The 27066-nt window shown below is 40.7% G+C and overlaps 1 protein-coding gene across 1 annotated transcript in view; it reads left to right on the top strand.

The window, feature by feature from the left end:
- KL (klotho) overlaps positions 1 to 23630 on the top strand; it is a 47623-nt gene extending 23993 nt beyond the window's left edge. Inside the window, exons 2-5 of the mRNA XM_047075598.1 lie at positions 13204 to 13714; positions 14458 to 14726; positions 20206 to 21307; positions 21860 to 23630. Coding sequence (XP_046931554.1) covers positions 13204 to 13714; positions 14458 to 14726; positions 20206 to 21307; positions 21860 to 22197 — 2220 coding nt within the window. The 3' untranslated portion in view covers positions 22198 to 23630. The remainder of the gene's footprint in view (positions 1 to 13203; positions 13715 to 14457; positions 14727 to 20205; positions 21308 to 21859) is intronic.
- The last annotated feature ends 3436 nt before the right edge of the window (positions 23631 to 27066 follow it).

A 27066-nucleotide genomic window follows, 5' to 3' on the forward strand; every position in this document is an offset into this window, starting at 1 on the left:
TAAAAGGATGCCAAAAGGAGAAAATAGCAAATCTCTGGGGCTCTCCAAAATTTGTCTAGTCCTTTGACCTTTCTTAAAAGAATGTACCTCTAATTTAGAACTACACAACACTTCGAGGTCTCTTCTTGGGTGGAAAGTAGACAGAAATTAGCTGCTTGAATTATTTTTTGCTTATGGGCTGCATTTCAGTTCTTTAGCCACTGGTCTCAGTCAATTTAATTATGATTATTTGTAGGATTAAGTTAATCTGTTAAGAATTATTCCATTTCATTTTTTAAAAAATATATCTGAGGAATGATAGCCAAAAGTGACCCTGTCAGTGTTACCTCTGAAATGTATTTGAACGATTGTTAATACCATCCATGTCTTCTCCAACTTTCGACGCATACACCCAGCCATCAACCAGGCATCTTCACCCAAATATCAGACCCACGGTCCAAACAGAACTTGATCACTTTCCTTCCCAAGTCCCTTACTTGTTGCTTTCTCTGTTGTCCTTGATTCTTTCCCTGCCTCACAAGTCACGTGTAATTCATCGGCTAGTTCTACTGATTGATTCCACCTTCAGTGATGGCTGAAATCTGGCCACTTCTATCTACCTCCTTTGGTCCAAACCAACATCATCTTTTACTGGGACCACAGCAATAGCTGCCTAACTGCTTTCCTTGTTTCTATGTTGCCCTCCTGGAGTCTGTTTGCCACATAGCAGTCCGTGATCTCTTAAAAATCATAAATTAAATTCCATTACTACCACACTGAATCATAAACTTACCCGATGGGTCACAATCATAAGTTTTTTCATATATTGTCTTATTTCATCCCCATAAGGATATGAACGTAAGGTGCTATACTTGTTCTTATTTTACAGATGAGGAAACAGAGGCACAGAGAGTTAGATTATATGTCTAAGGTCACACAGCTAATAAGGGTACAGATTTAGAACAGTCTGACCTAGCCCATGTTCTTAATCACTAAGCTTAACTATCTAGTGAATTTCACCTAATTTAGAATGAAATTTACTCTATGACACAGCAATTTCACTGTACTAATAGGTATTTACCCAAAGGATACAAAAATATAGATTCAAAGGGGCACATGCATCCTGATGTTTATGGCAGCATGTTATCAACAATAGCCAAACAATGGAAACAGCCCAAATGTCCATCAACCGATGGATGGATAAAGAAGATGTGGTGTGAGTGTGTGTGTGTGTGTGTGTGTGTAATGGAATACAACTCAGTCATCAAAAAAAAAAAAAAAAGGAAATCTTGCCATTTGCAATGACATGGATGGAGCTCAAGCGTATTATGCTAAGTAAAAGAAGCCTGTCAGAGAAAGACAAATACCATGTGATTTCACTCATATGTGGAATTTAAGAAAAAAACCAGATGAACATAGGGGAAGGAAAAAAAAGAGAGGGAAGTCAACTATAAGAGACTCTTAACTACAGAGAACAAACTGAGGGTTTCTGGAGGGGAGGTGGGTGGGAGATGGGCTACATGGGCGATGGACATTTGTGATGAGCACTGGGTGTTTTATGTAAAGGATGAATCACTAAATTCTACACCTGAAACCAATTTTACCATATATGTTACCTAGCTAGAATTTAAATAAAAACTTGAAAAGAAAAAAAGAATGGAATAAAATCAAACTCTTCACTGCGCCCTATGAGGCTGAGCCAACCGCGTCCCAGCCTGACGCAGGTCTGGCTCCCCAAGAAGCAGATCTTGAGTCAAGAAGTGCTTGCAAGAGAAGTCAGTGAGGGCATGAGAGCAGAACAGGGAGAGGGAAAAGACAAGCTATGTTGCCATCTCAGCTTGATCCCTTGCGGGACCTCTGGACTGTAAGTTGTATCCCACAGTTGCCTTTCAGGTGGATTTTGAACTCCCACACCTGTCTGTCATTGCCAACAGCCCACTCGGCTTGGAGGTGGGAGGAGTGGGGGCTCAGTGTCTTGTCTGATCTTCTCTTTGAGGAGATTCTCCCTTTGCCTTCTGTACGGTTTACCTCCAACCTGCCACATGCCCACAGGACCCACAGACCTCTACACTGGTCCCATCCTCTACCCAGAATGCTTTTCCCCTCCAGGGCTCCTTTAGCAGCCTTCATTTGTCATGTTATTGATAGACCTCTCCTCAAACATTCCTGATCAAAGAAGGCTTTCATACTGTACTCCCCCATCCTGACCCCTGCCACCTCCGATTCTCTTACTCAGCTTTATTTCAAGGACCTCTCTTCCTCCCTAGAATGTAAGCTGCATGAGATCAGAACCTTATTTTGAATCCTATTGATTTCTAGAAACAAGTGCCTAGGACATTTGTTGAATGAATAAATGAGTGAGTGAATAAATGAGTATTGATCCCCTTAATTAAAAGCTAAGTAACTACAAATTAAAAAAACTTTTTTTTTTAATGTTTATTTTTGAGAGACAGAGCATGAGCAGGGGAGGGACAGAGAGAGAGAGGGACACACAGAATCTGAAACAGGCTCCAGGCTCGCTCTGAACTCTCAGCACAGAGCCTGACACAGGACTCGAACTCACAAGCCATGAGATCATGACCTGAGCTGAAATCGGACGCTTAACCAACTGAGCCACCCAGACACCCCAACTGCAAAATTTTTTTAAGCAACAAATTACTACTGTAGTTTCAGAAATAAATTAGTGTTTCAGAGAAAATCAGTTTTCTCTTGCCATGTAAATCTTAGATAATTCTATTTCTGTCCCCGAAATAGCTTCGCCTGTGACTGAGGTTTTCTTTCTTTCTCTATAGATCTTTAAAATTGACACACATATTTTAATGTATACTTTGATAAATTCTGGCAACTGCATACACTTGTGTAACCAACATTCCAATGAAGATCAGAACATTCCCATCACCCCAGAGTTTCCTTGTGACTTTTTTCTTCTTTCTTTTGTTAATGTTTATTTATTTTTGAGAGAGAGAGAGAGAGACAGATGGAGTGTGAGCAAGGGAGGGGCAGAGAGAGAGGGAGACACAAAGTCCAAAGCAGGCTCCAGGCTCTGAGCTGTTAGCACAGAGCCCGACGCAGGGCTTGAACCCACGAACTGTGAGATCATGACCTGAGCTGAAGTCAGACGCTTACCCTACTGAGCCACCCAGGAGCCCCCTTTGTGACTCTTTCTAATCAATTTTCACCCACCATAGGCAACCACTGTTCTGATTTCTATCACAGCAGGCTGATTTATGAATTCTATGTGAATGGAATCACGCAACCATAGGCTTGTATTCTTTGTGTCTTGGTTCTTTTGCTAAATATAATATTTTTGAGGCCAATCCCTATTGTTGCATTTAACAGCAGTTCATTCTTTTTATTGCTGAGTAGCATTGCATTGTAAAAACAGACAGGATTTATACATACTCCTGTTGATGGACATCTGTGTTATTTTCAGTTTTTTGCTATTGTGAATAATGCTATTGTAAGCATCCTTGAACCGTTCACTCTTGTTTTTATCTTGACATTGTGTCTTTTTGTGGACCTATTTTGTCATTTCTTTTGGGTAAATACCTAGATGTGGAATTTCTGGGTTATAGAGAAAGCCCATGTTTAACTTTATAAGAAACTGCCAAATTATTTTCCAGAGTGGTGGTACTAATTACACTCCAAGCAGCAATGTATGAAAGTTCCAGCTGCTTTTCATCCTTGTCAGAATTTGCTGTCAGTCTTCAGCTGTGGCATTCCTGTGCATATGATAGCTCACTGTGGTTTTAATATGCATTTCCCTGATAATGTTGGTGTTGAGTACCTTTCCATGTGCTGATTGATCATTGGTGTAGATGCTGTTGTGAAAATGTCTGCTCAGATCTGTTGTTCATGGTGGCGATATGGTTGATTTCTTTTTTTGTTATGAATTGATAGGATTCTTGTATTTATTTTGAATACAACTCTTTTGTCAGATGTGTATATATATATATATATATTTTTATACATATACATATTTCTCCTCAGTGCTTTGTCTTTTTTGTTAACTTTTTTGATGAGAAGATTTTAATTTTGATGTAGTCCACTTTATCTGTTTTTTCTTTTATGATTAGTGCTTTCTGAATTCTAAAAAATCCTTACTGTGAGATCCAGAGGCTATGTTTTATTCTGTGAGTTTATAGTTTTATATTTTACATTTGGGCCTGTGGTCTATCTCAGATGAATTTTTATGCAAGGTGTAAGGTTGGGTTTATTTTTCCCCATAATGGTTTCCCAATTGTTTCAAGAGAGTTTGTTGAAAAGACTTTTTTTTTTTTGCCATCTAAGGATTTGTTCAAAATCAATTTGCATTAGGTCTATTTTTGAATTCTTTATTCTTCTCCTTTGATCTATTTGTCTATTCTTATGCCAATATCACACCATATTAAATATTATAGCTTTATAGTAAGTCTTGAAATCAGGTCCTGTGAATGCTTCAACTTTGTTCTTCCTCTTGCAATTTATTTTAATTTATCTATGTCCTTTGAATAATCACATACATTTTAGAAACAACTCATTAATGTCTACAAAAAAATGTATTGGAATTTTGTATGGGATTGTGCAGAATCTAGAGATCAGTTTGGGGAGGATGGATAAGTTTCAGTGTTGAATCTTCCAGTGAGTAAACATGGTATCTGCCCCATCCAACCTTGTACCAGAGATCTGAGCCTAAACAATAAGGAAATCATACACTGAAAGGCAGAACTAAAAAAATACAATAAAATAAAAAAAAAGTGGTATCCTTCTCCTTTTTCTATATCTTCTTGAGCCGTTTTTAGTACTTTGTGTATTTCTAGGAATTTGTTCATTTCATCTAGGTTATCTCATTTGTTGGCATACAATTTTTACCATCTTCCCTTATAATCCTTTTATTATGGAAATAAATATACAGAAATGATCAGTAATAGTGTCCCCACTTTTGTTTCTGATTTTAGTAATTTGAGTCTTCTCTCTGTTTTTCTTAGTCAGTCTAGATAATTTATCAGATAATTGTCTAGACACTCTTCTCTGTCTTGTTTCTATCTCCTCTAATCTTCATTATTCCTTTTATTCTGCCAGCTGTGGGTTTAGTTTGCTCTTCTTTTTCTTTTTCCTTAAGGTGGAAGGTTAAGTTCTTGCTTTGAGGTCTTTCTTTTTTAGTATAATGATTTACAGGTATAAAGTTATCTCTGAGTACTGCTTTTGCTGTGTCTTCTAAGTCTTGGTGCATTGTGGTTTTGTTTTTATTCAGCTTTTGTTTTTATTCATAAGTGTTTCCTAATGTTCCTTGTGATTTCTTCTTTGACTGTTGATTTTTAGGAGTGTGTTCTTTAATTTCCACATATTTATGAATGTTATTGATTTCTTGTTTCACTTCACTGTGGTCAGAGAAGATACTTTGTATGATCTCAATCTTTTAAAATTTATTAAGGATTGCTTTGAGTCCTCACATATGGTCAATTCTTGGGAATGTCTCATGTGCACTTGAGAAAAATGTGTATCTGTTCTCGTTGGGTGGGGTGTTCTGTGTGTCTCTTAGCTCGGATTGACTTCTAGTAATGTCCGAGATCTCTGTTTACTTGTTGACCTTCCGTCTAGAGTTTCTGTCCACTATTGAAAGTGGAGTATTGAAGTCTGCAGCAGGTATTACCAAATGGTATATTTCTCTCTTCAATTCTATCAATTTTTGTTTCATTAGTTTTCTTTTCTTCTTCGTGTGCAAATGTTTGTAACTGTTACATATTCTTGAAGGATTGACCCTCTTACCCATATGTAATGTTCTTCTTTGTCTCTTGTAGCAATTTATTTATTTATTTATTTATTTATTTATTTATTTTAATTTTTTTAAATGTTTATTTATTTTTGAGAGAGACGGGGTGTGTGAGCGCGTGGGGGGGGGGTGTGCAGGTGCAGAGAGAAAGGGAAACAGAATCCGGAGCAGCCTCCAGGCTCCGAGCTGTCAGCACAGAGCTTGACGCGGGGCTCGAACCCACAAACTGCAAGATCATGACCTGAGCTGAAATCAGACGCTTAACCAGCTGAGCAACCCAGGCGCCCCAAGTCTCTTGTAACAATTTTTGACTTAAACTATATTTTGTCTCATATTAGTAATGCCATGCCATTTCTCTTTTGGTACATTAAAAAAAACTTTTTTTTTAATGTTTATTTATTTGAGAGAGGGACAGAGAGAGAGACAGAGTATGAACAGGGGAGGGGCAAAGAGAGGGAGACACAGAATCTGAAGCAGGCCGTGCTGTCAGCACAGAGCCCCACATGTGGCTTGAACTCATGAGCCGTGAGATCATGACCTGAGCCAACATTGGGTGTTCAACTAACTGAGCCACCCAGGCACCCCTCTTTTGGTACATTTTAAAAAATATTGTTGTGTTTGACCTCCAGTTACTTTTTGCATATCTATTCCAGGGATGTTTGGTTTCTAATTTTCGTTTCTTAAATTTTTTGGCAGATTTTTACATCACTGTTGTACTAACTTCACAAGTTGAATTGAGAACGACCTCTCTTCTATTTTCTAAATGAATTTTTGTGGAATTGGTATATTTTTTCCTTAAGTCTTTGATAGAACTCACTAGTGAAATTACCTGGGGTTAGAGTTTGTGTTTTTTTTTTAAGTTTATTTATTTATTTTGAGAGAGAGAAAGAGAGAGGGCACATGCACATGAGCTTGAGTGGGGAGGGGCAGAGAGAGAGTGAGAGAGAGAGAGAGAGAGAGAATCCTAAGCAGACTCTGTGCTGTCAGCAGCAGACACTATCTGTCTTTTATTTGGAGCGTTTAGTCTATTTTCATTTGAGTAATTATTGATACGATTGGGTTTGTGTTTACCATTTTGCTGTTTGCTTTCTATTTATTTCATTGGTTTTTGTTTGTATTTTTCTTTAAGCATTCTTCTAGGTGAATCAAATATTTTTTAGTATTTCATTTTTGTTATCCTACTGGCTTTTAAGGTAAACATTTAATATATTTTTGTGGTTTCTTTAAAGATTATTCATCCTGGGGCACCTGGGTGGCTTAGTCGGTTAAGCATCCAACTTTGGCTCAGGTCATGATCTCACAGTTCATGAGTTCGAGCCCTGCTCTGAGCTCTGTGCTGACACTCAGAGCCTGGAGTCTGCTTCAGATTCTGTGTCTCCTTCTCTCTCTGCTCGCACTCTGTCTCTCTCTCTCTCAAAAATAAAGAAACATGAAAAAATTTTAAAATAGAGATTATTCACCCTAATTATATAGCCTATGTAGAATTAATATTATTAATCCCCTTTGATAAAATTTTCACTTTATATATTTTACTTTTCAGTTCTAAAATTGTCATGCTTTCTTTGAGTTTCCGTTTCTCTGTTGTTATATGCTGTTATTCCACATCATTCACTTTTTATATCTATCTTTTTCTTGAAATCTTCGAACATACTTGTAATAGCTATCTTAAAATTCTTTTGGGTCATCTTGGCTTTGGTTTCTGTCCTTTTGATTTTTTTTTAATTAAGATTTTTATTTTCTTGCTTTTTCAATGTCTAGTAATTTTTTTTTATTATGCCTGGACAATATAAATAACACATGATAGGAAGTCTGGCTTATGCCACTTCCTTTAAAGGGTGTGACATTTTGCTCTGCCAGGCAATTACTTTACCAAGGATTCTCTTGAACCCACTAGGCTTGGATGTAGTCTTTGTTAGAGCTGGTGTGTCTTAGTTTTGTCCTTATTCCTCACGTATGACCTTTATGGATTTCGGTTGAATGTCTGAAGTATTCAGCCATGTTTCTCTATTGTGGCTCTCTAGGTACAGCCTTTTGTATTCAGCTCTCAGACCTGTGGCATCTGCTCTTTGAGAAGCCCTGCAGAATCTCGTCTTCTTCATAGCCAAGGACTGCCGGGAAATCCTCATGCAGAAATCTGGGCCCTCCCTCTGTGCCCTTCTCTTCGACATGTGGATCTTCAGCAGCCCGTATCACTGAGCTCTGCCTTCTCAGCTCAGCAGTGCTGCTGTGTGTTGCTTGGGCTTCATTTCCCTCATCCAAGTCTGGAAACCGAACCGTGGTAGAATGCTGGAGTGGACGTGGGGTTCATCTCCCATGTTTCCTGTCCCTCACTATTTTTTAAATACCCAGTTTGTGTGAAAGTTTTCATTGAGCTCTGTGAAGGGTACAAATAGGTAAATGACAAGGAGTCATTTAACCAGAGAGAAAATGTTTATATGTGTTTATGGAATTCAGAATATTTCAGTTGACTTCTAAAATGTGGTGATACTAGCTGATTGGCAGAAAGAAATATAAGATTAATTTTTTTCTTAGATTTTTCAGAACGTAGATTGCAAAATCAACAATGAGGCTAGGAAGGAAGTGGAGAGGACATTATACACCGTGTCATATGCCCCACATTAGATCATTAGCACATCTTGGGACTATGCAGTATTATTCTTAAGAGCCTACTATGCCAAATCCATTCTAATTTATTTTTGTGATGGTGTGCACCTGAAAGTTTTCTGTCTTTCAAGGTCTCAGAAATAAAATACAACCAGGGTATGTGATGAGAGTTTTCCTGTTCTGGCTCAGAAAAATGTTTGCTTGTGTCGACACTCTTTGGTCTGGTTTTCACTGCCAGCCTTCATTCCTCCATATCTGTTTGTTATACGTATTCTGCCCCAGACACTTTGCTAGAATCTGGGAATAGACACATAAAAGACCTAGTCAAAGACTTGGAAACACCTACAATCTAGACACTTGAATGAATGCAACCCAATATGGTGAAGGTCTTTTAATAGAGGGCGGCTGTGGAGACACATGGAGTGGACACTTCAGGGCAGAGAGAGGGAAGATGTCAGGGAAGACTTCCCAGAAGGGTGATGTCTGAGCTGAGTTTTGAAGCGGGGTGGAACTGGAGGGACTGGGGAAAGGAAAACTTGAGAGAGATGCACCCATGAAGGCATGGGAGCCTAGCGATTTCAGACCTTCGTGGAGGGTTCCATGCACCTGGGATTCAGGACTTGAGGCAGAGACCATAAGGCACAACAAAGAAAAATTAGGCAGGGGTTATTTAGATCACAGCTTTCAAATTACTATCATGGGCAGTTCAGCAGGGCCAGCCATCCAGCTCCTATGAGCTATTTTTCATTTTTAAATTTTAAGTAAAAAACAAAACAAAACTCTAAAGCAATACATGTGTATGGTAGGAAATGAAAAAATATAGATAAGCAAATTGAAGAGAATTATACCACCCACAATCCTGCTACAAAAGCTCTTTTAACAACTTATAAATCATTTCAGATTTGTATGTGTTTTCCTTTAATAAAAAATTCTGTTAAACTCTACTTACTACTTTGTAGCCCACTTTTCTGTTCAGTTAGTATTTTAGAAACAGTTTTAACATGTAAATGGACGTTCTTCCGCATTGTTTATAATGTCTGAATAGTAGTATATCTTTCGTCATACCATAATGTGTTAAAAAATGCACGTATGGGTGTGAATGTATTTGAATATTGGACATTTCAATTGTTTCAATATTTCACTATTGGAAATAGTTCATAGATAAACATTCTTACATACACCCTTAATTACTTCCCTGAGTCTATGTCAATAGCTTTATTAAATGTCAATCTTAAAATAACAAGTTTGTAAGATTAACGTACCTGGAATAATTAGAAAGCAATGCAAAACCAAACATAACCATGTGTCCCTCTTAATCGTCCTTAGTTGTTGCCACACCTTAAGTAGTGACCGTCCCACACCTTGCCTTATAGTAGTCGACTACTCAAATCTACCATCAGAAAATGGAATGAAGGTGAATGAAGCAGGGTTCAGTTCAGTTTAACAGGCAATGGAAGGGGATGAGGGAAGCCAGGGAGCTCAGTCTGGGGAGGAAGGCATCATTACCTGCAGTAGATGCAAGAGAGGTATGCCAGAGACTCAGAGAGCACCCAGAGGAGGGACATGCAGCCCAGTGTGGCAGGTTGGGTGGGGGTGAGGGTGGGGGGGCCTCCATGAGTGGGATGACCACCAAGTTGGGCTGTGGTGGACAGCAGTCAAATAACAGATCAAGTAGGGGTTTGGGGAGTAGAGTGAGTGGTTAAGACAAGTGACATCCAAGATGCTTTCTATATTTGTTTGCAATCTCCAGAAAAACAGTTCACCCTTCCTTCCCTTTTTGGTTCTCTTCAGCCCCTCAATGCATGGGTTGATGGCAGTCCACATTGGTGAGGGTGGTCTCCTTTACTCAGCCTTCCTATTCAAATGCTAATCTCTTCCAGAAATACCCTCATAGACACACCCAGAAATAATGTTGTTATGGTTTTGTTAAATTAACATTTGTTAAGTGGAGCATAGTGCTGTATGGTGAGCCCCAGTTCAACAACAGAGCACAAGAGAACTTGAAATAGAGAAGTCTGTTACTCACAGGTCCTGGAGGAAGTACTCGGCCTTAAGGGGCCACATGGGGAGGTCAAGGCAGAGTACAGACAAAGAGAGAGGCAGAACCCAAATACATGGCTTGATTAGGGTTCTTAGGCAAGGGCCAGATTGGTCAATTCAAACCAGAAAGAGGATTTTAGTAAGCTCCATGGTGGTCTATCTAAAGGGCCCATAAGGCATACAGGGGCTGGGAGCAAGGGGCGATTCTGGATCACAAGGGCGGTTAGGGAGGTCATGTCAGGACCTTAAATTTGACTGTGACCCTGCAGGCTGCTGTCTAGGGCATGCACTTGCAGGAGGGGCTGATGTCAGGTCAAGGTCCTTCAAGGCTGCATGGCCAAACAAAATGGCTGCTGAGGCAGCATTACCATGGCATAGTTTAGCTAAACCCTTGACAAGCATTTTACCAGCTATCTGGGGGGCCCTAAGTCCAGTCAAATTGACACATAAAATTAACCATCAACTTCCCAATGCTGCAAATATATACTTCTATAAAATAATAAACTACTTAGTAGACATTTTTACTTGCATCATATCACATGATCCCCATCGTGCCCTTGCAGGAGAATAGATGCTGTCCCCATTGATACTGAGAAGTACCTGAGGCTCACACTGGTAATGGAAGGGGGAGATGGGATCCCAACCTAAGCCCTAAGCCTCTTCTAATCCAAACCCCAGGTGGCATCAGTACCTCACTTGGGTGCTCTTGGGCTGAATTCCTTAGGAGGTGATATTCCCTGGACCTGCTATGCTTTCCTTTTTTTTTTTTTTTTTTTCTGTTCATCCTTTAAGGAGAGAAGGAGTAAGCATTCATGGAGACCTTATTGAATGCAGACTCTGTGTTAGGTGTTTTATGTAAATTATTTAATTGTCATAACATCTCTGTGAAAGACACAAGGAAGTTAGTCTCACCTGCCAGGTTAGGTAGTGTGATTAAAGGCACCCAAAAATGTGACAGGGCAGGAAGTTTATCTGACATTAGAGACCACGTGTACATTTCTGTGTGGCCCAGGGCATTGGTTTCCTAGCCAGACTTCCTCTGCACCATGTCAAAATATCCAAGGTTAGAGGAGTGGTCCGTTAGTGTAGGCTATTCTATGGTAGGACTCCTACTTCTGCTACCTGCAAAACTGACCCAGATTAGGAAGTTCTTGGGTTGCTCTCACTCTTGCCTGGCCTCTTATTTCTATCACAGCAGCTGGTCTGTCGAGGTGTGTCTGTTAGACTTAGAACACGAGTGCCTGTGGGCCTCAGTTGGGCCAAGTTAAGAAAGTGCCCTGATCTGACATTCTGAGGACTAGCCTGAGATGTTCCTTTTCTTTTCTATTTAACTGTTAAGCGACATGACGAGATGTCTTGACAATGGGGAAGAGAGATATCGGGTGGTGGAGGGGAGGAAGATAAAGGTGGGGGACACCACAAGACCAGCAGCGTAGCACGACTGAGCCCCCCCGCCGAACCACATGGGTGAATGCTACTATTCTTCTGATCAATCTTTTATTCTCCCTTTCCTTCGTAGCATATGGGTAGATGCTTCAGGTCATGAAAAAATATATTCAGTGGAATGAAACATAGTAGATATTTACTAAGAAACTAAAAATGAAAGTTAGACATAAACTATTTTATTCCACTGAAATATTTGGCTGAACTCATAAGAACAGTGATAAGATCATTCTTGGACACCTGCACTGAAATGAACCATGAGAAGAATATTTAGGGAAAATGAAGAGCATATTTGGCATACTGAAAGAGCTTCTTCAGGCCCAGGGAGCGGGATGAAATTGGCATGATCATTTTGGAGAATATGAGTCAAACAGAGAACTGGAATGAGGTTTTCAAGGAGGATATATTAGGGGAGTAAAAGGCCAATAAACAGCCCTTGTGTTTGTAGAAAAATATGGAGAGTAAATCAAGGAATTCAAAAGTGAAGAGAAAATTCAAATGAGGGAGGAAAAACCCCGTAATCCTCACTGGTATTCATAAATACAAAGAAAACAAGCGAAAATGAGATATCAGAAGTCAGCAAGATTTTATGGGAGTATAAAGTTAATCTTAAGCAAAGCCCATTTCATTGCTGTAGGAAACTCCCAGCTGAGTGCTGACTAACTATGGACAGCTGATCTCCTCAAAGCCAAGTTTGGGTGATTCTTGCTCTTGGCTCGTACCCTCACACTTCTGGGTCCTGTGCGAACCAACACTGTCTCAGAGTTCCAGAGGGTGGGCCGAGGCTAGATATTGGAGTTGGCCCTTTACTTTATTGTGCTGATTCTTCTTAGGGAAGAATAAAAATTAAGAATAAAGGGACATGTGTTAGAATTTTAGCTGTCAGAGATGAATACAAAATATCAAATTGACTCCAACAACTTGAGTCACCTCGAAAACTCCCAGTCTCTTAGGATAAAAAATATATAATCCTATTTAGAAATTCCTGGTGTGATCATAATGCAGGATTGGTTCTTTTCACGAAGCCTATTAATTAAAAGTTACATAATCCAAAGTCAATTAAGTAGTAAGATATTATAACAAATTCTTATTTCATTAACTTCTCAAAGTATGAATAATGACTTCAAGACAAGAAATTCGCATTTTCCACTGGCTACTGAAAAACAATAGAAATAATTCCAGTCGTGGTAGCAGCTCACTGTGGGCTGACCTACCCCTGAAATAACTTATTGTTTCCAGGTGACTTTTACATTGTGATTTTACATTGTGATTCATTAAGTTAGGCTTGATGTGAAACAGACACCAATAGAGTTGAGGATTCAGAAATGTATTACATATTTCTTCTCGCAATCAGAGATAAATTCACCGTGGCTTTTCTTTTATAGGCTCATGCCAAAATCTGGCATCTCTACAATACTTCTTTCCGTCCAAGTCAGGGAGGCCAGGTCTCCATCGCCCTAAGCTCCCACTGGATCAGTCCTCGAAGAATGACCGACCACAGCATCAAAGAATGTCAAAAGTCTCTTGACTTTGTACTAGGCTGGTTTGCCAAACCCATATTTATTGATGGCGACTATCCTGAGAGCATGAAGAATAATCTTTCACGTCTTCTGCCTGATTTTACTGAAGCTGAGAAAAAGTTCATTAAGGGAACAGCTGACTTTTTTGCTCTTTCTTTTGGACCAACCTTGAGTTTTCAACTATTGGACCCCCACATGAAGTTCCGCCAGTTAGAATCTCCCAGCCTGAGGCAACTCCTTTCTTGGATTGACCTTGAATATAACCACCCTCAAATATTTATTGTGGAAAATGGCTGGTTTGTCTCAGGGACCACCAAGAGAGACGACGCCAAATATATGTATTACCTCAAAAAATTCGTAATGGAAACATTAAAAGGTAGGATTGGGGATAAAATTCTAATTTCTCGTTGAAAGCAACAGGAAAATCTTTCAGATGATCTGTAATAAACTATGTGAATTTATAGATTTTAATTGTAATGAAGAAATTCATTTTGGCAATAGTAGAAATGCACTTATGTAACACCTTTCTCATTTGGGGACTTGAGGAACTTAAACTCATTTTTAAACTCATTTTGAAAATGAGAAACTGGGTTATAATGTGTGAAAACACTTGACTTTCAGAGTTAGTACTCTAGAATTTTAGATTATATTAAGGATTAAGTGAATCCCAGGACATCTAGACCTCTGTACGTGTTTTTGGGTTCTTATTATTTGCACTGAATAAAACAATTTTTAAAGAAAAAAGAATATCAACCCTTTCTGAAGAAAATATTAAGTAGTTTATTCTTTTAAAGATTGTGTTCACTTATTGTGGCAAGCACAATGCTAGGATAGAAAATGGAGCAAGACCATCATCTCAGGCCCAAAGAACACCTACTGGAAATAAAAATATTCCAAGTGAAAACATACTGGAGATAAGCATGTTGGTGAAGACATTTGTTTGTAGAATTACCCAAGTGTGACAGCCTTTTATTAGTAAGAAAGGTCATTGGTTTACCAAACAGTGACCATTATATGCAACTTATTTCCGTAAGTAGTAAACCCCTCAAATGCTCTTGACACATGAGGCCAGTGCCTGGCTAGGGGTCACATTGTTCTTGTCCTCTCTTCTCTTTGCAGCCATTAGGCTGGATGGGGTGGACGTCATTGGGTACACGGCCTGGTCCCTTATGGATGGCTTCGAATGGCACAGAGGTTACAGCATCAGGCGTGGACTCTTCTATGTTGACTTTCTAAGCCAGGATAAGAAACTGTGGCCGAAATCTTCAGCCTTGTTCTACCAAAAGCTGATAGAGAAAAATGGCTTCCCTCCTTTACCTGAAAATCAACCTCTAGAAGGGACATTTCCCTGTGACTTTGCTTGGGGAATTGTTGACAACTACATTCAAGTAAGTCAGCTGACAAAACCAATCAGCAGTCTCACCAAGCCCTATCGCTAGTAAGTAGTGCTTCCTTATTAGGTTGTCATGACACATTGTCCATTCTTTGGGCCAGACGTGATTCCTTAATGAGAACATTAAGGGCACAATTTGGAACATTGCACCCTTCTCTCCACAAATCTTCCTAGCTTCATCTTGCACTTTAAATCAGTCCCAAAGGAGGAACAGATTTAAAATATATGAATATTTAATATCTGAAAAGATAGTAAAAAGATAAAAATACTCCCTTTTAATACAGTGGTTTTGGATGCTTTTTAAAGCAGTTGAGTTCTTCCATAAACAAGATAGGACAAACAACTTCAAATTTTCTGAGATCTCAGTGGAGCTGCTGAGTCTGAGGCAGGAACATTAGGCAGAGCCCTGCCGGGGCTTAGCTGCACCCTGTTGCAGAAGCATCTCAAGCGGTGAAAACTCTTGCTCCAATGGTTCACTGCTTGAAGTTTCATTTCTAGAACTAGTTATCGAAAGGGTAAGGAATTTCTTCAAAATGGTCAACCAATATTTATTGAGCACTTACTATTTAGTTAATCCTCAGTATATTTTTAACTTCCCAATTTTAAAGGAATTTGTTTTCTGGAGCTTGATGGACTATTTTAGGAGGCACTTATTGGATGCTTAGCATGCACAAAGCCCTGTGTTCATTGCCGGGGATGCTCCGTTGAGGGGAGTGCACACTGACATGGGTAAGATTGACCCCTGATTTCAAAGAGGTCTACTGCTGGGCACCTGGGTGGCTCAGTTGGTTAAGCATCTGACTTCGCTTCAGGTCATGATCTCAGAGCTCGTGATTTAGAGTCCCGTGTAGGGTAAGCTTGAGCCCCGCTTCAGGTGAACACAAGCCCTGCTTCGGGTGAGCCCATCTCCTCCTCTCTCTCTGCACCTCATGGGATTCTCTCTCTCTCCCTCTCTCTCTGCCCTCGCTTATTTGCACCCTGTCTCAAAACCAAAAAAAAAACAAAAAAACAAACAAACAAAAAACCTCATAGAGGTCTACTGAGGGAAAATGATTGATGTACAAATAATATAATAGAGTGCATGGAGCATGGTGTTAAGTGAGCAGGTGCTGGTGGGGTGTTGTTGAAAAGTCTGAGTGTGAAAATAGAAATCAAGACAGAGACATGGGCGCCTGGGCCGCTCAGCTGGTTAAGCATCCGAATCTTGATTTTGGTTCAGGTCGTGATCACTCAGGTCATGATCTCACAGTTCGTGAGTTCAAGCCTGTGTTGGGCTCCATGCTGACAGCACGAGCCTGCTTGGAACTCTCTCTCTCTCTCTCTCTCTCTGACCTTCCACCACCTGCACACACACACACACTCCCTCTCTCTCAAAATAAATAAATATTAAAATAAGAGACAAAGACAAAGTGTGGTATCCATAGACAAGCAAAGGCATTTGGCACTTAGCATGCTGTCGGATGCTTCTAGCCAACTCACTGGTGCAGTAGGAGAGGAAAATCACTTTCCCTCTACCCTTCTGAGTTCTTTAATTATAGGGAAAATTAAAAACAGACTAAAAAGAGAAACACAAGCAGGAGTATATTAACATGTGTACCTGATATATACATGAGAGATACTCAGACAAAAATGTGTTAAGTCCTTGAAGTGACTTAGAATTCAGGTTTAAGTACCAGCTTAATAGAAAAAGCTGGAAGCAGAGGTAGGATATATGTCTCTTAGGGAAGAATAAGCGATTTTTAGGAAAGATGGATGGGCCCTTAGAAGGATAGATGGGAGCCACAAGAGTTTCTGACAAAGTCTGGGTCTTGTGGTGGCCTCTGGCCTCCTGTGACGTGTCTCGATCTTCCCTGGGTGATGAAACTGCTGGGAGGGATTGATGAGAACAGAGTTCCTTCTGGAGCATCTGTCTTTAGGCAGGTAAGGGGAGTTCAGAGAAAGCCTTTCCCTGCATGTTATTATTTGAGTGCCTACAGCTCAAAATAGTATACCAGAGGGGCATATTTTGGGGTGGCAGGCCCTGAACTACGGTCACATTTTGGGGTGGCATATTCTGTTACCCTTCAGTTCAAAACAAGTATTTGGAAGAATGGTTGGATCTGAGGGAGGGTCTTTTAGTTGAGCTGGGTTGCTGTTTTCTTGTAAACATCAAATGGCAGTCCTCTATAAGGAAATAAATAACACATTCCTTCATACATTTTTTGCTGGGTTGTATTATTCTTAGGTCTTTTGAAGACCTCCGTTTAAAAGACTTAGTTTTAAGGCACCTGGGTGGCTCAGTCAGTTAAGTTTCCAACTTCGGCTCAGGTCATGATCTCACGGGTTCAAGCCCCGTGTCAGTCTCTGTGCTGACAGCTCAGAGTCTGGAACCTGCTTCGGTTTCTGTGTCTCCCTCTCTCTCTCTGCCCCTCCCCTGATTGTGCATGCCCCCTCCCCCCAAAATAAACAAACATTTAAGAAAAAACTTAGTTTTAAGTCTCAGTCTTAAATCCCTTCTTACATTTAAAAGGCGACTGAGGGACATGTATTAGCCAGGATGTCTGAGCGTAGCTCTGCCCTGTTGGGTTTGGGGTTTTCCGCCCTCCTTCTCTCTCCTCCTTCAGCCTCTGCTCCTACCTCCTTTTCCTAATTTCTCTCCTGCAGGTGGGAACCACAGTGGGCTTCAAATAGGGTCTGGAGGTGCAGAAGTGGCTGGTGAGATGGGCTCCCCATCCTTCCTCCCTCCCCTGTATTTGTGCTCTGGACGGGTTGGTCCCTGGTCTTTGTTCTCTCTCATGACCTTGTGCCAGGCCCCGCTCCCTGCCAGGCTCTGTGCCCTTGGTCACTGAGGGCTCATGCTCCGCCCTGATGTCTAATAGCAGGGCAGGTAGTTCCCGCTTCAGTTTTCCGCCAGCATCTCTGTGCAGGCAGTGTGAACTTGGGAGGGACTGCACATTGGAGGGAACTCCTTCCCTCCTGCTCTGCCCCCCGCCCCAGGGAGGGTTTGCCTTGGGAACCGGTAAGTAGTGAGAAGGTTTTAAGAGGACCACCGATTTCCTCAAGAGAGCAGAGAAACTCTAGGCAGATGCAACAAGTATGGCAGTGAGGAGGAAGGCAGATGGGGAGACAATTGCTTTTTCTACCCCTCGGGGGCCATTGTTTTAAAATTTGATCTGATGCCAACGAGACATTAGGCCTGGACCCTTCCCCTGAGGCTGCATTGCCATTTTACCTCATCACTTCCGGGGTCGTGGTGGTGGTGGTGGTTGGGGGGGGGGGTCTCTGTTCCTCCACCCACTGGAGCTCCCCAGTCTCTCCCACACCGAACCAGCCAAACACAAAACAACTCACTCTCAGACCCTCGGTGGGGGAACTTCTCCAGAAGCTCTCTAGTGGGAAAAGGTTGCCACTGCTGTTTTGTTCTTTCTGCTTTTCACCTTGAGCTTGGCATTATTTTAGCAGGGCCCTTCCTGAGGGAACTTCCTAACCGACAAAGTAAAATTAGGGCAGTTCTGAGGAGTGTGTGCCTATGTTTTCATTTACAAGCTGTTCTCTGTACTTTTCGTACATTGAATTAAAGTCCTGAGAAGTAATTTTTAAACCATTGAAAGTTATCTTTTCCCTCCTGGCTGGTATTTCAGTGACTCCCAGGGTCACTGTCCCTGGACAACCACTAATGCTCATAGTAAATCTAGGTACAGAACCTGCCACATGCTGGGGACATAAAGCCTGTTTAACATTGGCCACTAATAGGAGAAGGTTTCTTCCACGATAAACGAAATATATACTTTATATCCATTTCTGAAAGGCTGCCCTTAATTTTTTCATTTTTTTATTAAGAAAAGTTGACAAATAGAGGTTAGACAGAATTGTGCCTAAGTACTTATTTCTAAGCGTCCTGTAGTTTCAAGAAACAGATCCCCGCCTCCCCCCTCCCCCCGGAAATTGTACCTTAGTCTCTCATATTTATTTGCAGATGGACTGAATAAAACCTGCTGTTTTGGAAAAATTGTGGTAGAAAATGTATAAATTTAGTCAACTCAGAGCTCTATAAAAATAAGCCAAAGAATTCCTTCAAGCTATGAACACTTTCACTTCAAAAGAGCATGCAAATATTTTCTCTTGCAAAGCTGAGGAAACAAGATTTGTGGGTGCATCACAGTGGAAAAATACTTCTCACAGCATTCCCACCGTACTAGGGGACACGCATGCGTGGGTGATCTACAAGAGACGCTTCTCCAGAGAAAGCAATTTCCCTCTGACACGCTGGGTTTTTATTACTTTTCCTTTATAAACACAGCACTGACCCCTCCAGAGGAACAGCAACTCAGGCCCGCAAAATGCAACAAAACTTCTGCTAGAGGTCCCTAAACGGAGTTAGACCCCAGCTTGCATACAGAGGGTCAAACCAAGGAGCCTGTTTGAACAGGATTGTTTCTGAGGAGAAAACTGGTTCCATCAAGTGGTTCCTTGGGATGAACTCTCAGTTTGCATTTTCCTCCATGGTTTACACGTGGAGGGAGGATTTTATGATTTCAGTTTTACAACGCGTCTGCTCTTCCTCAATACTTATTTCCATTTTGGAGGCTTATGGATCAGATGATTGACAACCATTATTGTCATGATCATCACAGAAAAATAATGTAGAAAAACTTAAAAACTATGTTAAAATAGCCCGATATGTGGAAATGACAACATCGTTCCTCATTACCACATTCTCTGTCACTTTTACCATCAGATTGAATTGGTTAAATCCGGTCTTTGACACTAAAGGCAATAAAAAGCAACAGTCACTGGTTTTTAGCATGGTCTCTACCTACAGCAAACTTCAGTTTGGAACATGATTTTAAGAAGTACAATTTAGTTTAATTTTTTAAATTTTTAAAAATATACTTTTTAACGTTTATTTTGAGAGAGAGAAAGGGGGGGATGGGCAGAGAGAGAGAAGAAGAGACAGGGGATCCTAAGCAGGCTCTGCGCTGTCAGCGCAGAGCCTCTCATGGGGCTCGAACTCAGGAAAGGTGAGATCATGACCTGACCCGAAACCAGGAGTCCCACACTTAACCGACTGAGCCACCCAGGTGCCCCCATGATTTAATATTTTACATACCATTTTGCATTTTCTGATTCTAACTCAGGTTTTAGGCTTTATCTTTTCATCCATTTTTTTTTTTAAATTTGGGAGTCTCATAATATTAGTAGTTTTTTTTTAATTAAAATGCAATCGTTCAAACATGCTTGCTTAACACAGAACAGAGGTGTGTGAGAAACGTTGTCATCTGAAATGATCAAGAGTTGGAGCTAGGGGTAAAACAAATATGCATCAAAGAGTGGAATGTTTTTTTTTTTTTTTTTTTTTCCCCAGGAACTTAACGACTTGGGAGGAATGGTTGAAATGGGTAGGGAGGCTCTATTTTTGCCCCTCTTGCTTGTTAGTTTCGCGGAAGGCGTTGCGTGGGATTTCGTGAAGCTAACGCTTACTCCTCTGCTGGCAGGTGGACACCACTCTGTCTCAGTTTACCGACCCGAACGTTTACCTGTGGGACGTCCACCACAGTAAGAGGCTAATTAAGGTGGACGGGGTTGTGACCAAGAAGCGGAAGTCCTACTGCGTGGACTTCGCTGCCATCCGGCCCCAGATAGCCTTACTCCAGGAGATGCACGTTTCCCATTTTCACTTCTCCCTGGACTGGGCCCTGATCCTGCCGCTGGGCAACCAGTCCCAGGTGAACCACACGGTCCTCGACTACTACCGCTGCGTGGTCAGCGAGCTCGTGCGCGCCAACATCACCCCGGTGGTGGCGCTCTGGCGACCCGCGGCCCCGCACCAAGGGCTGCCGCGGCCCCTGGCCAAGCACGGAGCCTGGGAGAACCCCCACACCGCCTCGGCTTTTGCAGAGTACGCCCGGCTGTGCTTCAAGGATCTCGGCCACCACGTCAAGTTCTGGATCACGATGGGCGAGCCGTACACACGGAACATGACCTACAGCGCGGGGCACAATCTTCTGAAGGCTCACGCGTTGGCCTGGCGCGTGTACGATGAAAACTTTCGGGGCTCTCAGAAGGGGAAAATATCCATAGCTCTGCAGGCCGACTGGATAGAGCCGGCCTGCCCTTTCTCCCAAAAGGACAAAGAAGTGGCAGAGAGAGTTTTGGAATTTGACATTGGCTGGCTGGCCGAGCCCATTTTCGGCTCTGGGGATTATCCGCGTGTGATGAGGGACTGGCTCACGCAGAGAAACAATTTCCTTCTACCTTATTTCACTGAAGATGAAAAAAAGCTAATCCGGGGTTCCTTCGACTTTCTGGCCGTAAGCCATTACACCACCATCCTCGTCGACTGGGAAAAAGAAGATCCAATGAAATACAACGATTACCTGGAGGTGCAGGAAATGACCGACATCACGTGGCTCAACTCCCCCAGTCAGGTGGCAGTAGTGCCCTGGGGCTTACGCAAAATTCTCAACTGGCTGAAGTTGAAGTACGGAGACCTCCCCATGTATATAATATCCAACGGCATAGACGATGATCCGCAGGCAGCGCAAGACAAGCTGAGGGTGTATTACATGCAAAATTATGTAAATGAAGCTCTGAAAGGTAAGGAGCCCCGGAAACAGCAGCCCCTCGAAGCGTATGTCACGCGAGGGCGTGGTACTCCATAGGCACCCTCAAACGAGTACACCCACTGTCGCCTGGGAAGCAAAGTGTTTGCTATCCATTCCTTGCCACACTGAAAAAGTCCAAGAGAGAGTTAGTATTTTCCCTTCAGGATAATGGAGTTTAGCTAAAAGTCAAAGACCCTAGCGAGGGGGGGGGGGGGGGGAGGGGGGAATGCCTAGCACCTGCTGGGGCCTATAAAAGCATGGACTTTCTTGTCCCCCATTTCAGACGGCTTCACAGCAGTCTTACCTCCTTCATTGTGCATGAAGATTTAACCCAAGTACATCATAGTAGGTTTAATTATGTAAAACCTTCTACGTTAACTGTAGCTCAATGTTTGTCCTCGCGTGAAGGAAGCCTGTTGTGATCAAACCTAATTTAGTTTTATTAAATAGTATTGAAATTTTCTCCGATGCACCAAGTCTGTGTAAAAGTGAAGTGCTGCGTGCAAAAAATTTTAATAACTATTCTGTCCTTTTGTTTTTCTAGCCTACGTATTGGATGGTGTCAATCTTTGTGGATACTTTGCTTATTCATTCAATGATCGCACAGCTCCAAAGTTTGGCTTCTATCATTATGCTGCAAATCAGTTTGAGCCCAAACCGTCCATGAAACATTATCGGAAAATGATTGACAGCAATGGCTTCTCGGGTCCTGAAACTCTGGGGAGATTTTGTCCAGAAGAATTCACCCTGTGCACCGAATGCGGCTTTTTTCACACCCGCAAATCTTTACTGGCTTTCATAGCTTTCCTACTTTTTGCTTGTATTATTTCTCTTTCTCTGATTTTTTACTACTCTAAGAAAGGCAAAAGAAGTTACAAGTAGTCCTGACCTTTTTCCTATTCATTTACTTTGAAATGATTATGCACACACATCAGCTGTTCACCATTTGCACTTCTCAGTGTCGTAAGACTGGATTTCACTTATCTGACTTCTAGAAAAAAAACGTGTGGCGTATGACAGAGGTATGGAAGTGAGCACAGGTGATTGTAAAATACTGAATAATGTGAATAGTGCCTGGATTTGTTCTTTCTTGGAGGATGATCAAAGACGGTTAGGGGCCATCATCTCTGCAACACATTCTGTAACAAATGTATGGGAAGTGGGACCCATTCTGGAACATTTTTATAGAAATTGAATAGCAAGATCAGTGCCTGTTCCTAAATTATCTTGAAGTAAAACAAATGTGGAAATAAAAAGTTAAGTCCCAAATAACCATCTCTAAACTTCCATGATATGCCTAATGGTCTCTGTTGGACCCAGTTTCCCTTGAAAAAGAAATGGTAGAATATTAGAGACATGACAGAGGGCCCTACGCTAGAACGTTCCTTTTAAAAGCAGTGTTTCTATCAAATGCTGCTAATATTAATTTACATATCTGGTTAATGATGTACTTAGCAGAGCAAATTGTAGAATTTTATTTTATGTGACTTTCAAGGCGCTTTTCAGGCCCTGGGGTCCTTGAGGGCTTTGTGTCACTGGGGCCTTGTCAAGGGTCTGTACATAGAGGGCTTTAAATGTTTGCAGAAAAATAAATATGAATCATGAGATGTTGGACTCTTCAGGAAGCATAAACCGATCGTGCAATGCATTATACTGCGTGGCGAGGAGGAAAGGAGGAAAAAGTGCATATTACGAGCAACAGTATGATTAATTTGATTAGAAACCCTTTGATTTTAGAGCACTCCTTTCAATGAATGATGTGACCTTTCCTGAGTGAATAAGAACGAAATAATCACTCATCCTATGAAGAGTGACTTCACTTGCTGTTCTTTAGAAAGTGCCCTGATTTGTTTGAATCGAGTTTTTAAAAATTCTTACTAGGTTCGCATTTGGTCTGATAACACTGGAAGATTTATTTCTGTGATCGCTGAGGTTTATTTTCTATTTTTGCTGCACCTTCTATGGAACTAGCTTTGAAGTAGTTTTGCTTTGAACTTTCACACTGAAACATGCTACTGATTTCTAGAAAGGGCTAATGAGGTCTTATCTTTTAATGCCCCTTAAACAAGTTTCGCTGATTTTCAGACAGGGGTCTTTCTATGACACTGGAGTTGTGGACGATCATAATGTTTGTTTTATAGATAAGCCAGTATCATATCAGGCAAGGTAAACCACTATCGTATCAGGCATAACTAATCTTGCCGACACAGGGTTATAGTGTATAATAAAATGTTGTACTGTATTATGTATCATCTTTAAAGGTGGTGTGATTTTTTTCCATGAAAGATAAGCTTTTGTTGGTATTCTTTTAAAAATTGGACTTATTATTAAAATTGGAAACTAGAGAACAATAGTTTCTCTTATGTATATATATTTTTCTGATTATAAGAGTAATATATATTCATTGTAAAAAATTTTTAAAAACACAGAAACTATACGTAAAGAGAAAAAATTACCTGTCATCGCACCCAGGTAGTCACTATTACCGTAGCCTGTGTATTTTATTTTACATAATTACAGTCAGATCATATTGTAAATAGTTCTGTATCTTTATTAATTTTTATTGTGTGTTTCCTTTGTCATTAGTCTTCAAAAACATGATTTCTAATAGTTGTAGAGTAATTCCACTATACAAATTTATCACAAGTTATTTAACCATTCCTATCAGTTGAACTAGTTTCTCATTGTAAATTCCTGTTAAATAATGTTTAAAAGTTTTCTTGCTACCATATTAATTTTCATTCCCTTGAGTGTAGACAGAAGCAATTCTGTCCCTTGATGAAGTATTGTAATAAATCTGCCTGCAACTTACTGCTTTCATAATCATTTGACTGGCTGCTGGATGAATTTCTTTAAAAAACAGTTTTTTGAGTTGACTGAATTACATAGGCTATGAGCAGTGAAGAAACGGGTGGACAGCCAGGGTGGAAGGTGGAAGGGGGTGGAGGCTGCCTCGTGTTCATCCCTGTGGTTCAGCGGAGACTTTCAGACACTGAGAAAGCAAAATAGAGGAAGAGCCGAAAGAGACCAAACAGACATGCCAAAGCCTCAAGGAGAACTGACATCTCAAAACCATCCATAGTGAGAGCAGCGTATTAACATTGAGTCCTCACTGACCTTAGGAGGAGGTCAGTGGCTCCCTACAGCGGGAAAGTAGCGAGGGTCCGCCCAGACCGGGGGAGGGGAGAGGGGTAGGGAGGAGGGGGCGGGGCCAGGGGCGGGACTTCCGGGCCAGGGGCGGGACTTCCTGTCCACCGCCCTCCTTCCGCATCAGTTCTAATATTTTACTCTCTAGTGCTGGGTACTTCACCACTTTGCATATTTTCTTGAAGGTAGAGACTCTTCCTCTGGAACTCCTACACCTCTCATTAGGTTGTGGGGCCAACTCTGCAAGGGCATTAGGTGGTACTGTGGTTTTCTGAGGCCTTTGGGCTAATTTCTGCCACACTTGTATTTGCTCTGCCTTCGCAGTTCCTTTCTCGGACCCGGTGTACCCCTTGCACTTATGCCCAGTTCCTTTTGCCTGGGTTTGCATAGACGGTTTTTCAGATTCAATACGGACACTTTTCATTGTATTTTCATCTTCCACAGACAAGAATTAGAATCTATTAATGCCTTGGAAGCTTTTCCTTTATACTGTTTATACCAAATGCAGTCCAACACAGAGATAATGCAAGCTGCATATTTTAAATTTTCTAGTAGTCACATTAAAAAATTAAAAATGTGGAAAAAATAAAGATTAATGGTATACATTATTTTTCCAACATCATCAAAATATTAACTTCAACAGGTAATCGATATAAAAATGATTAAGATTTTTACATACTTTTTTTTTTTTTTTACTAAGTCTTAGAAATCTGGTGTGTGCATGGCACATCCCGTGCTCAATTTGGATTAGCCAGACTGTAAGTGCTCAATAGCCACGTGTGGCCTAATGGCCACTCCACTGGACGGTGCAGGTCTGTAAAGAAAGCCTTGCTCTGCCAAGTCAATTACTAGCATAATTAAGATACCCCAAATATTTAACAAACTAGAAGAATAAACTCTTCAAGAGTCTTCCAGCTCTACAGTCCATGGAAATAAATTGGTAAGTAAGTTTACAATTAAGCTAAACTATCGATTAAGACAAATATTTTTAAACATCTTCAGGGAAGGGAGAATTCTGTAACTAGTTCTGAATCTTGCAGTATTTCAGGTGGTGGAATTCAACTGCTCTTGTTTCTACATAAATCTACAATTCCATTTTTTCTCTCATTCAAATTGCCTTTTTCCAACTGAATAGAGCAGTTATATTGTAGCATCTCCATTGAATATTTAATATTGAGCAATGCTGCTCAAAATTTCTGTCTGGGAAAGAGAATGTTAATTTTGATGACATGGACCAATCTTGACAGAGAGCCTTGGTTCTAGAGGGAAATCAGAGGCCATGTCTTCTTGTTTTGTTTTGATTTTTAGTATTTAGCCCGGAGCCTCCTATAAAATATTGTTCAGTAAATGTTGCTTAGTTGAATAAATGTATGAAGGAATGACGGAATACAGGAATTAACAGAATTAGCTCCCTGACATCACCTTTGTCCAGAGACACATTTAATAAAGACTGTCAAGAATCCAAAATTGCCATGTGTTAGATGCCACACAGCATCAGTTCTGTGTATCCAGAGGAAGGAACACAAGTTTCCATGTGATAACCTTTGATAGCCTTTCTAGGTAACAAGGCAGTAACACGGCTTTCCTAAGTCATCACCCCTAGACCAATCACAGAGTGAGAGGATTATAACTTGTTTTCTTTCTTATTCACATTGTCCCTTAGCCAATCAGTATTCTATTTGCAAGTACTGTTATAGGTTAAGTTCTTTATATGCAAATAAGTACCAGGGAACTCCTCTTCTAGCAGGAACTCCTTTATGTCATCTTGAAATACAATTTCTAAGAATATGTTGCTTTTTTCTCAGATCTGTTATATTTTTCCATTTGTATAACCATTAAGTATTGTTAGAGTTTTGTTTGTGGCAGTGCATTTCCTGGGACATTTTTGTTTCATACATTTGTGGTAAATACCCGTTGTTTGATATCAAGGAGAAAGAGGTCAAGAAAAACCACAAGGAACCTTGAGTAAATGGTGGAAATATTCTACTGCCTGTGATAGGATGCCTACAAATGAAATTTATTTTGTGATGTAATTGCTACATACCAGAAAAGGCTTGGTGACTGATATTCCAGCCTCAGTTTGAGAAATAGATTAGAGAAGAAAACAGATTAGAGAAGGACAAAATTTCAACCTACCTATTAATCGAGGCAGAAGGGCAGACAGAAAAGTGTCAGTAGACCTACTTCAAAATGTCACTGAGCCTCAATTTCTTCATCTTTGAAATGGGAATAATGTCTATAATAGCAAAGTGCTGAGCATACTAACTAATTCAATAAATAAAGCACCTCCACCAGACATGTTTTTCTGGATTGATTCCACTTATTTTTAATGTGCGTATGATTTTTTGTTAATCAGATATTCAGAGCTCAGTAAGACCCTAAGTAAGACCAGGGACTGTTACAGTTAATACAATTCACCCTGAAGTCCCTTCGTTATTTCATTTGTGACTTTGAATAGACATCGTCCTAGGATGCCCATGGGTGAAACCAGACTAAAAATACGAATCCCCACAGTTAATAATACCAGATTACTTTCTTGGCTGTGAATTTTACGAATGTTGAATTGATAGAATCCTGAACATAATTTGGCAGAAGATGCTTCTA

The sequence above is a fragment of the Lynx rufus genome, unplaced genomic scaffold (genome assembly GCF_022079265.1).
Source record: "Lynx rufus isolate CCGP_SWC_20201006 ecotype Redwood Valley unplaced genomic scaffold, mLynRuf1.p SCAF_1, whole genome shotgun sequence".
NCBI classification, from domain to species: Eukaryota; Metazoa; Chordata; class Mammalia; order Carnivora; family Felidae; genus Lynx; species Lynx rufus.